Source organism: Eretmochelys imbricata, chromosome 16, assembly GCF_965152235.1.
Source record: "Eretmochelys imbricata isolate rEreImb1 chromosome 16, rEreImb1.hap1, whole genome shotgun sequence".
Classification (NCBI taxonomy): domain Eukaryota; kingdom Metazoa; phylum Chordata; order Testudines; family Cheloniidae; genus Eretmochelys; species Eretmochelys imbricata.
Window position 1 is genome coordinate 4,379,643 of NC_135587.1, and position 12,424 is coordinate 4,392,066.

General features: G+C 50.6%; 1 protein-coding gene across 1 annotated transcript in view; it reads left to right on the forward strand.

Annotated features, from left to right (window-relative positions):
• Nucleotides 1-2,975, forward strand: part of MAMDC4 (MAM domain containing 4) — a 39,671-nt gene extending 36,696 nt beyond the window's left edge. Inside the window, exons 26-28 of the mRNA XM_077836226.1 lie at nt 71-198; nt 2,403-2,517; nt 2,827-2,975. Of these exons, the coding sequence (XP_077692352.1) occupies nt 71-198; nt 2,403-2,517; nt 2,827-2,975 (392 nt within the window). The remainder of the gene's footprint in view (nt 1-70; nt 199-2,402; nt 2,518-2,826) is intronic.
• The last annotated feature ends 9,449 nt before the right edge of the window (nt 2,976-12,424 follow it).

Genomic DNA, 12,424 nt, shown 5'->3' on the forward strand with positions numbered 1-12,424 from the left:
GGCTGAGCTCTGGGCTGCTGTCCCTGGCTGTCTGCATTGACCTCGGCCCCCGCTTCCATCTCTGGCCCAGACAGTGGCAAGCTGAGGGTGAAGCTGTACAGCATGGCGGGGGAACTAACAGTCTGGTGCGCCCAAGGGCACCAGGGCCAAGGCTGGCGGAACACGACCATCTCAGTGCAGAACACTGTGGAGTTCCAGGTAATGGTGGGGGGCATGCCCAGAGGGAGGCAGGGAGCTGTCTGGAGCGAGTTGGCATGGCTCTGCCAGCAGATCTCCCGCCAATGCCCATGCAGTGCTCCCACTGCTGCGAGCCGGAGGGATGCAGAGACGCAGCCGGCAGGGAGGTGGAGCACTAGTGATGGAGGAGTCCACCTGTTAGCTCACCATGGGCAAGTCAGGCAGATTGAGTGCTGGGGGCTTCCCTGGCCTGCAAGCGGGTGCTAAGCAGGGCAGGTGCAGGGCATCCCTGTTCTGCGAGCAGGCACCCGGCGCTAGGGCGAGCTGAGCGGGGCAGGCGCTGAGCGTCCCTGTTCTGCGAGTGGGCACCTGGGGCGAGCTGAGCAGGGCAGGCGCTGAGTGTCCCTGTTCTGCGAGTGGGCACCCGGGGCGAGCTGAGCGGGGCAGGCGCTGAGCGTCCCTGTTCTGTGAGTGGGCACCCGGGGTGAGCGGGGCAGGCGTTGGGTGTCCCTGGCCTGCGAGCAGGCACCCCACCACTGGCCTTTCCCCTTTGAAATGTGGGTAGTGCACTCTGAGCCCAGGCCCAGCCAATCCACGGTGGGGAGTAAGAGCAAATACCACGTTGTGACAGACTTCCCTGGGGTGCAACCTGGAACTGGGACACCGCTGAGCCCTCTGGGCCCCCTCTCACACTGTGAGGCTGTGACAAGCCGCAGTCCTCTCCAGGACTTGCATTCACACAGCCACACACAAACAGGGACACACCCAGCTGCAGTTACATGGAGGCTTCTCTTAACCACTCATGAACTAACAATACAGAGGCTCCAGACAGTCCCCGTCAGCTCCTCAGCCAGGGACCTCAGAACTGTACTGTCCTGCCCTGGTCAAAAGCTTGACCAGTGTCAGTTTATTATCCAGTCCATCCCCTCCCTCAATGTGGAGAGGACATGCACAGGTTTTTATTAACTGAGCTAAGATTTTTCATGCACTACGCTGAAACCACTGTTTTTAGGTAAACTATAGAACAGATTTATTAACTGCAGATAGATAGATTTTAAGTGATTATAGTAATAGCGTACAGATCAAAGTTGGTTACCTAAGAAATAAACAAAATCCCCCAATCTTTCCCCAGTCTTCCATACATAGGCTGGGCTTCCTTCTTTCCCGCCTGGGACCCCTCCCCAGTTCAGTCCTTTGCTTTCCAGAGGTCTTTTCAGGTGTTGAGTTGTGGGAGGAGTGAGGCCAAATGGTGATGTCATTTTCCCCTTTTATAGTTTCTTCCACGTGCAGGGAACTTCTTTGTTCCAAACAAAGTCCCCAGTACAGTTTGTGGAAAACTACAGGCACAAGATGGAGTCCAGCATCACATGATCTAGTCACATGCCCTTGCATGCTTCAAGGAGTCATGGCAGGGGCCATTACCCCTATTCTGGCTAGAAAGTTCACAGGAAAGACCCTTAGGTGAGGCTGCCCATTGTTTTCACTGATGGGCCATTACCTTGAGTAGTTCATTCACAACATGCTGGCTAGGCTGGATGTAAGCTAACTTGTGGGAGTTACCCAGGAGCAAATACATTTGAGACTCAGGTGCACAGTCCATGTTCATAACGCCAGATACAAAACTGATACCTGCACACAAATAGGATCATCATATTCAGCAAATGTAACTTTTCCATTGACACCTCCCATGACAGGTTTTGTAGAAGATGCGTCATAATTATACCATAAGCATATCCCTGTGGTGAATATGGGGCACAGAGTGTCACACACGTGTCTGTGCGTTTGTGACGTAGGGGCCCTGGGGCTGTTGGATGCTGCCCATGCAGCTGGTTGGCAGCACCAGCTCAGATGCCCCAGTGAAAATAACCCAATGGACCCAACCTGCCCCCCACCCTGAGCAGGTTGGGTTCAGTTCCTTGCCAAGGCTGTTTGTCTTTAGCCCCAGTCACAAGGTGCCATTGGCTTGGGGGGCAGTGGGCTCTCTCCAACCTGCAGTCAGGCCTTTGACTCCCCCCTTCCCTGCTCTTCTGGCTGGGTGCCGCCCCAGCATCCCTTCCTCTGGAGTGCCCGCCAGTGCTGGGGGCTGAGCAGCGAGGGTAGCCCCTCCCTGCAGGCATCATTCTGGCTCCTTGCCAGGGCTGGGACACCTGTTCTCCCATCCGCCTTCCCTGGGTATTGAGCTTGGCTGTGCTGGGGCTCAGGCAGGATTCCCGCTCACCCTGCAGATTGTCTTTGAAGTGACCAATGGCGTGTGGCCTGCCGGGGGGACCATCGCCCTGGACGATATCATGTACCATGCTGGAGGGGGCTGTAATGGAGACGGTTTGGGCCAGATGGAAGGTGAGGTCGATTCCAACCAAGCCAGAGGTCAGAGAAGCTGTGCCTTTAGCAAGGCATAACTGCAGAGCACCCCCATTCCCCACTTATCTGTGAGCCCCATGGCACAGCCCCCTTTGCACAGGGCAGGGTGTGGCAGGGAGCTGTGGTAGAGAAATGAGTCACCCGACTCTGTACAGGGAATTAGAGGTGGCGCTGGGCATAGGACCCAGGAGTCCTGACTCCCTGCCCCTTTGCCTTCAGCACAAGAACATCCCTTTCCTCTTCTGCTTGTATGCTGGCCCGCCTGGAGCTCTCGCCCTCGGCCCGCAGGGGTGGGCTACTCTCTCCTGCTGCAGCCTGCCCTCTTCCTGACACCTCTGGGGAAGGCCATGTGGAGAGAGAGAGTGCTGGGGGCTGGAAGAGGAGAGACTGAATGCTCTTCTGGGCCTGCTCTGCCAATGCTGGCAGGGACCCAGTAGGGGAAGTGGGGCTCCCTGGGCAGTCAGGGAGGGGGACACGCACACTGGTGCTGGTCTTCTGGGTGAGCTGGAAAAGCAAGGCCAGCAGCCAGGGGAGAACAGGAAATGCTACCTGCTCCAGAGGTAGGGGAGGAGGGCCCTGGGCTGGAGCTAGTTCCTGCTCCCCAGGAGGGCCCCTCAGGAGCAGGCCTGTGGGTGAGGACACTGTTGGGGAACCTGAAGGGTTAATGCATGCAGTGATAGTTACTACTGCCTTAGGCCACTCCTCTACCCTTGTGCTCTCAGGAGAGCTCCTAGTCAGGCAGTGCTGGGGCTTAGTCGTGTGCTAGGCAGATGCATGCCCTGCCAGGTGCTAGGAAGGGTTCGGAGATGAGTAGCATGGACCACATATTGCAGATTGAGCCCCTGAAGCCAGGTGCTGGGGCCTAGCTGAGACCTGACCTAGCTCACATCACTGGTGGCGATGGTGCAGGGTCCTGGCATAGCAGTCATCTTCCATTGTGCTCAGCACTTCCTTCTGATTGCAGATGGGAAACCTGCCAAGGACTCTGTGGCAGCAATGGTGATTGGCATTCTCCTGGCCACTGTATTCCTGCTCCTAATAACTTTGAGCATATGCTATTGGCTGAAGAGGAGGGTGTCAGCAGGCAGGAGGCCAGAGGAGAGAGCCACCAGCCAAGGCTTTGACAACATCACTTTTAGAGATGTAAGGAACTGCAGCTCACTCTGCCTGGGCTTGGGGGGTGGGAGTTAGACTAGGGGCTTTGCTTATTTGTCCAGCTGCTGTCTTCAGAGCTTGAGCATCAGAGTCAAAAATGACTGAATAGGAGGGTGACGGGGAAGACAGAAAATATGAATGACTGACCACTGCCAGTCTAAATCCCTCTCCCCCCCTCTCCGACAATGCCAGCTCCCACAGCCCTATACGTACACTCACCCTTTCTTTGGCCTTTTTTATCCCTGCAGGACTAAAAACTGCTTGTGCTGCGAGTTCACCAGCATCACGATTTGTACTCCTGAGGGCATTCCGCACCCAAAACATTAAAAATTCTGTGCACAATATTTTAAAATTCTGCAAAATTCTGTAAATTTTATTTCTCAAATAAATGTGGGACAGACTCAGTGGTGAACCTGCATCCAACCCTGACACAGCACAAGGACTGGACCTGTCCCAGAAACACCCCAGGGCCCTGCCCATCTGTGCCAAGTTCACCAGGTGCGGGCTGGCAGGCTCAGCAATGCAGGATCCAAGTGTGGGGCAATCTGAGGGGGAGCTCGGGGGGAGAGAATCTGGATGCACAGGGGCTTGTTGAGGGGTTCTGGGTGCAATGATAATGGGACTTTGCAGGGGGGTCCAGGTAAAGTTGGTTGGGGTTCAGAGGGGGAGGTCTGGACATGGGGAGGGGAATAGAGATTGGCGGGAGGGGTCTCAGTGTGGGGGCCTTAGTGTATGTGTGGGGGGGGAAGTGTATCCATGTGCAGCTGGTTGGGACTCGGTAGGGTGGGGATCCGGGTGCAGGTGGCTTGTCAGGGTGGTCCAGGTACAAGGAGAGTGGGATTCGTCAGGGGTAGTTCTGGGTGCAGGGTGAGGCTCATCAGGAGGGTCTGGGTATGAGGGGAGTCTGGTTGCACCAGGGTTAGGTGGATGGGGTGAGCAGTTCCCTGTACAGTGATTTCTCCCTCCTGCAGCTGAGGAGCGATGGGTGTAGGAAGCAAGGGGGGGGGCACGGAGGAGAGAGTATTCAAAGCTTTCTACAGCCAGGGAAGAAATCTGGGGGGGGTCTGATCCAACCCCGGATGCCGCGCAGGGAAGAGGAAGTCCCGTCCTCCCCAGCCCAGCTGGGACGAGCACCTGAGCCTGGTGCAGGGTAGAAGCCACAAGTCAGGTCTTCTCCAGGCCCGGCCCCTGCCCCAGAGTGATTTGCCTCTCTGCTAACTGCCCTGGACACCTGAAACATACTGCTGGCAAAGGTTGTATGACCGCTCTTGTGGCTTCCCTCTACTTCCCTATCAGAAAGTCATTTTTCTGTAGGGAAGCTAAGAAATCTGCAGGGGACATAAATTCTGTGCATGCGCATTGGTGCAGAATTCCCCAAGGAGTAACGTGTGTGGCTTATCAGCTTTGGCCCTGTGCAGCAATACAGCAGCCGACAAACACGGCCGAAGATTGCACAAGACCCCACCCTGACTGCTGGCCACAGGGCAGCTGTGAACTCCTCAAACCCTCCTTTTTAGAGTAGAGCAGGAGGTGGTAGTGGACACCACAACCATCGGTGCTGCTTGATGTTCTTCACCCCCATAGTATGAGGGGTACCGAAGCAGAGGCTGGCTCTTCCCTTTTCCTCCCCTCCTTGAGCTGGTTGGGAGGGAATAGTCATACACGTCAATAGATTGGTTGTAATTAGCTTAGGCCCAATTCCTGTTCACCTTTAATTCCAGGACAGGGTCACTATAACTCCACTACCTGCGGATGGGGAAGCAGAACCAGATACGAGCCTCCCACAGTAGGCAGCTGTTCGTACTGTAGCTGCACATACAGAATGAAAGGTGTGTTCTGCAAGGCTTCACACTCCTCCGGCAACACTGGGCTCAACTTTCAGTTCCAAGGCTACTCTTGAAACGCTTTTGGCCACTGACTAAAATGGAAGCTTTAGCTGAGACAAACAAGGTCAGCTGGAGGGAGGAATACAAGCCCCTTTTTGAACAGATCCTGTCTCACTGAACTTCCTGGAACACATTCAAGAGAGTCCATCAGTGCTGTCATATTCTTGCAGTTTCCCCATATAGTATTGCCTTTTCCATATGAAGATCAAGATTACTGCAAGATTATTTGATTTTATCTAAAATAAAATTAATTCTATAAAAGTCGGATTTCTGAAGACTGTGTAACTTAGCCTGTGTTTCAGTCCGTTCCGCATAATTGTCTGTGGTCACAGATTTTAGTTGCAGCACTGCCTCCAAATACAACCCAGCTAAGCGGGTATACTCAGAGGTCCGAATGTGTAGAATCTTGAATGTCTCCATTAACTATTTAAACCCATAAGTGCTGCAGCATCTTGACCATTGTAGCAATACAGGAGTCCAAGTGCAAAATCCTTTGTGTTTCTCTAGCCAAGCAGCACTGTCAGAAGACAGAAATTCTCCAAGACCAGCAGATCCAGAAGGCTTTCATGATTAGCCTCTGCATATAGCTTGAGCAAAGCTGTAGCAATGTCTTCCTTGTAACCATTTGCAACTTCAGTGTTGTGGCCCTCATACAAATAACTCAGGAGGAATCATTTGCACTTAGTCATCTTCTCCTGATCCTCTTAGGCCAGCTGGTTTAAATCAGCATAATTGTAAAGAGGTGGATGAGCCGTATGAACGAAGAGGAAGTAGGCAAAAGGATGGGGTAGAGAGCGATCAGCTCCTGGACATCAAGTTGGTCGCTTCTGAAGAGTTCTTTTGCTTCTAGGAACTGAAGCTGTGCAAAGTATATAAAACCTGCTTGCTGCAAGATTCGTTTGTACATTACCTGAAATTTCTCTTTTGGAATGTTCATAGAAGATTAGGGTTGGAAGAGATCTCGGGAGGTCATCTAGTGCAACCCCCTGCTCAAGGCAGGACCAACACCAACTAAATCATCCCAGCCAGAGCTTTGTCAAGTCAAGCCTTAAAAAAACTTTTAAGAATGGAGATTCCACCACCTCCCTGGGTAACCCATTCCAGTGCTTCACCACCCTCATCGTTGCTCCTTGTTCTGTCATTTGCCACCACTGAGAACAGCCGAGCTCCATCCTCATTGGAACCCCCCTTCACGTAGTTGAAGGATGCTATCAAATTTCCCCTCACTCTTCTCTTCCGCAAACTAAAGCAGCCCAGTTCCCTCAGCCTCTCCTCATAAGTCATGTGCCCCAGACCCCTAATTATTTTCATTGCCTCTCCAATTTGTCCACATCATTTCCTGTAGCGGGGGTCCCAAAAATGGACGCAATACTCCAGATGTGGCCTCACCAGTGCTGAATACAGCAGAATAATCACTTCCCTCGAGCCGCTGGCAATGCTCCTACTAATGCAGCCCAATATGCCAGTAGCCTTCTTAGCAACAAGGGCACACTGCTGACTCATATCCAGCTTCTCATCCACTGTAATCCCTAGGTCCTTTTCTGCAGAACTGCCGCTTAGCCAGTTGGTCCCCAGTCTGTAGCAGTACATGGGATTCTTCCATCTTAAGTGCAAGACTCTGCACTTGTCCTCATTGAACCTCATCAGATTCTTTTAGCCCAATCCTCCAATTTGTCTAGGTCATGCTGGACCCTATCCCTACCCTCCAGCATATCTACCTCTCCTCCCAGCTTAGTGTCATCTGCAAATTTATGGAGGGTGCAATCCATCCCACCATCCAGATCATTAATGAAGATGTTGAACACCACCAGCCCCAGGACCGACCCCTGGGGCACTCTGCTTGATACCGGCTGCCAACTAAACATTGAGCCGTTGATCACTACCCATTGAGCCCAGTGATCTAGTCAGCTTTCTATCCACCTTACAGTCCATTCATCCAATACATACTTTTTTAATTTGCTGGGGGGAGGGATAGCTCAGTGGTTTGAGCATTGGCCTGCTAAACCCAGGGTTGTGAGTTCAATCCTTGAGGGGGCCATTTAGGGATCTGGGGCAAAAATTGGGGATTGGTCCTGCTTTGAGCAGGGGGTTGGACTAGATGACCTCCTGAGGTCCCTTCCAACTCTGATATTCTATGAAAGAATACTGTGGGAGATAGTATCAAAAGCTTTGCTAAAGTCAATATATCACATCCACCGCTTTCCCCATATCCACAGAGCCAATTATAGAAGGCAATCAGGTTGGTCAGGCATGACTTGCCCTTGGTGAATCCATGTTGACTGTTCCTGATCACCTTCCTATCCTCCAAGTTCTTCAAAATGGATTCCCTGAGGACCTGCTGCATGATTTTTCCAGGGACTCAGGTGATGCTGACTGGTCTGTAGTTCTCTGGATTCTCCTTCTTCCCTTTTTAAAAGATGGGCACTATATTTGCCTTTTTCCAATTGTCTTCAGCTTTTTCCAATTGTCTGGGACCTCCTCTGATCGCCATGAGTTTTCAGAAATAATGACCAATGGCTCTGCAATCACATCCGCCAACTCCCTCAGCACCCTCATATGCATTGCATCTAGCCCCATGGACTTGTTCATGTCCAGCTTTTCTAAATAGTCCTTAACCTGTTCTTTCACCACTGAGGGCTGCTCACCTCCTCCCCATACTGTGCTACCCAGGGCAGCAGGCTGGGAGCTGACCTGGTCTGTGAAGACTGAGGCAAAAACAAAAGCATGGAGTACTTCAGCTTTTTCCACATCATCTGTCACTAGGATGCCTCCCCCATTCAGTAAGGGTCCCACACTTTCCCTGACCACCTTCTTGTTGCTAACATACTTGTAGAAACCCTTCTTGTTACTCTTAACATCTCTTGCTAGCTGCAACTCCAATTGTGCTGCATGCTTGAGCAATATTTTTATACTCCTCCCTAGTCACCTGTCCAAGTTTCCACTTCTTGTAAGCTTCCTTTTTGTGTTTAAGCTCACTGAAGCTTTCTCTGTTAAGCCAAACTGGTTGCTTGCCATATTTGCTATTCTTTCTGCACATCAGGTTGGTTTGTTCCTGCACCCCCAATAAGACTTCTTTAAAATACAGCCAGCTCTCCTGGACTCCTTTCCCCGATATTAGCTTCCCAGGGGATCCTGCCCATCAGTTCCCTGAGGGAGTCAAAGTCTGCTTTTCTGAAGTCCAGGGTCCGTATTCTGCTGCTTTCCTTTCTTCCTTGTGTCAGGATCCTGAACTCTACTATCTCATGGTAACTACTGCCAGATTTGCCACCCACTTCTACTTTTCCTACCAATTCTTCCCAGTTTGTGAAGAACAGGTCAAGAGGCGCACGGCCCCTAGTCGGTCCCTCCAGCACTTTCCAAAAACTTCCTGGATTGTCTGTGCACGGCTGTTGCTGCGCTGGGCAACACAACATGGGGAGTAGGTGGCCAGCCCTCTGTGGAGAAAGAGGTGGTTAGGGACTATTTAGAAAAGCTGGACGTGCACAAGTCCATGGGGCCTGACGAGTTGCATCCGAGAGTGCTAAAGGAGTTGGCGGATGTGATTGCAGAGCCATTGGCCATTATCTTTGAAAACTCGTGGCAAACGGGGGAAGTCCCAGATGACTGGAAAAAGGCTAATGTAGTGCCAATCTTTAAAAAAGGGAAGGAGGAGGATCCTGGGAACTACAGGCCAGTCAGCCTCACCTCAGTCCCTTGAGCAGGTCCTCAAGGAATCAATTCTGAAGCACTTACACGAGAGGAAAGTGATCAGGAACAGTCAGCATAGATTCACCAAGGGAAGGTCATGCCTGACTAATCTAATCGCCTTCTATGATGAGATTACTGGTTCTGTGGATGAAGGGAAAGCAGTGGATGTATTGTTTCTTGACTTTAGCAAAGCTTTTGACACGGTCTCCCACAGTATTCTTGTCAGCAAGTTAAAGAAGCATGGGCTGGATGAATGCACTATAGGGTGGGTAGAAAGCTGGCTAGATTGTCGGGCTCAACGGGTAGTGATCAATGGCTCCATGTCTAGTTGGCAGCCGGTATCAAGTAGAGTGCCCCAAGAGTCGGTCCTGGGGCTGGTTTTGTTCAATATCTTCATTAACGATCTGGAGGATGGTGTGGATTGCACCTTCAGCAAGTTTGCAGATGACACTAAACTGGGAGGAGAAGTAGACACAGTGGCAGGTAGGGATAGGATACAGAGGGACCTAGACAAATTGGAGGATTGGGCCAAAAGAAATCCGATGAGGTTTAACAAAGATAAGTGCAGGGTCCTGCACTTAGGACGGAAGAATCCAATGCACCGCTACGGACTAGGGACTGAATGGCTAGGCAGCAGTTCTGCGGAAAAGGACCTAGGGGTGATAGTGGACGAGAAGCTGGATATGAGTCAACAGTGTGCCCTTGTTGCCAAGAAGGCCAATGGCATTTTGGGATGTATAAGTAGGGGCAGAGCCAGCAGATTGAGGGACGTGATCGTTCCCCTCTATTCAACATTGGTGAGGCCTCATCTGGAGTACTGTGTCCAGTTTTGGGCCCCACACTACAAGAAGGATGTGGATAAATTGGAGAGAGTCCAGCGAAGGGCAACAAAAATGATTAGGGGTCTGGAACACATGACTTATGAGGAGAGGCTGAGGGAACTGGGATTGTTTAGTCTGCGGAAGAGAAAAATGAGGGGGGATTTGATAGCTGCTTTCAACTACCTGAGAGGTGGTTCCAGAGAGGATGGTTCTAGACTATTCTCAGTGGTAGAAGAGGACAGGACAAGGAGTAATGGTCTCAAGTTGCAGTGGGGGAGGTTTAGGTTGGATATTAGGAAAAACTTTTTCACTAGGAGGGTGGTGAAACACTGGAATGCATTACCTAGGGAGGTGGTGGAATCTGCTTCCTTAGAAGTTTTTAAGGTGAGGCTTGACAAAGCCCTGGCTTGATGATTTAGTTGGGGATTGGTCCTGCTTTGAGCAGGGGGTTGGACTAGAGGATCTCCTGAGGTCCCTTCCAACCCTGATATGCTATTGCTCTCCCAGCAGATATCAGGGTGATTGAAGTCTCCCAAGAGAACCAGGGCCTGTGATCTGAAAACTTGTTAGCATTTTTCTCTCTGTTTCCATGATTGATAGAAATGGTTATTTTGGGAGGGTGAGGTGTAAGTGGCATGTAATGATAATCTAATCCTTCCAAGACTAATTATGGGTAATTGCATTAAAGCAGCTGTGAGCACTTAAGAATTACTTCCCCTCCAAGGAGCAGGGTAGAAATAGCCCTGTTTTGTAGCAATCTGGTACTGTTATTTTACAATAAGTACAGCTATGTATCAAACCAATTTCCCCCTTTACAATCTCAGAAGCCATTTGACTAAAATCCTAATCTGACCCTTTATTAATCTTGTAAACACTATACAACCTTCAATATGTCAGGAGTTACCTTCAAATAAAAAGAAGTGCTTGAGTGCTGGTGACCAGAAACTCCTTCAGTCCAAAGACCGGCTTGGGGGGAGGGATAGCTCAGTGGTTTGAGCATTGGCCCGCTAAACCCAGAGTTCCGTGTTCAATCCTTGAGGGGGCCATTTAGGGATCTGGGGCAAAAATTGGGGATTGGTCCTGCTTTGAGCAGGGGGTTGGACTAGATGACCTCCTGAGGTCCCTTCCAACCCTGATATTCTATGATTCTAAAAAGGGGAACTTAGACAGAAGGTCCAATAGCTACAGCCACTGCCTTGGATTCAAGTCCAAGCTCCGCCAGAGTTTGTGCATGACCTTGGGCAAACCACTTACTGTATCTCACCATCTGCTTTTCCCTTCAAAGGCATGCGGAGGAGAAATCAAGGTGAAGGGGCCATGTAACTGAAATGGTTGCATTGCATTAGTATTCAGAGCATGAGCTAAACTCCCCATGTGAACTGGGCTCCAGGGAGCAGCAGAGAGAATGAAGTGGGGGTCACTGCAGGTCCTACTGAGGAACATGAAGGGAGTTCCAAGCCCTCTGTTTTTCACACAGCTAAACAAACAGCTTTTGAAGATTAGTTGGCACAAGCCCGTTTGTACAGGAATTATTCTTGTTCAGCCTATTTTTCCCCACAATCCACAGCTGTATTTGTGGACCCTGAAGTACAGCATCATTTAAGCGAATCAGAAGCCTGCAGTCTGAACCACAGACTAGAGTCTAGAGCTGCTAGCCAACTGGTTCTGCCTCTGTACAAGTACAAGCATATGTCGTGCAAGTCTAGCTTCTTCAGAACCATCATTCTGAAAACTTGGCTGAAGGAAAGGGTTACATTTCAGCACTCTCATTTCAGGAGAGAAGTGTGCAGATTTCATCAGTAAGTCTCTCTTGCAGTACTATATAGAGGTCATAAGATGCAGTGCTGACCTTACCTAGGCCATTACACTAAGTTACACTGAGCTGTCATCTCTAGCAAGAGCCCTGGCAAGCTCAGAATATTTGCACCCATTTTGGTTAAAAGAAGTTTGTCCAGTTCCACTGGGAACTACTGACTTGGTACAAAAGAGAATGGTGCTGGGTAGAAGTACTTATTTTTGACTAGCTGGAAGTTTCCTGGTTTAGTCTAAGTCACTTTCTTTGTGACGACCTTGCTCTTTGAACCCACCTCCACTGCACTAGAGTCAACACCATGACTTGTTTCGGATGTCAAGGCTGCTTTCCCAGGCCATGCAGAAGAACATCTCACTTCACTGCTTCTGGCAACATCTGACTCCTCCTGTGCTCTCTCTGACTTTAGAACTTCAGTGATTTCCTCCATGCTCTATGCATTTTCCACTGTGTGTAGTCCCACACGCTAAACAGGCACTGGGGAGGTGAGCCACCTCCAGACCCAAGAAATGATCACACCAGCCAAC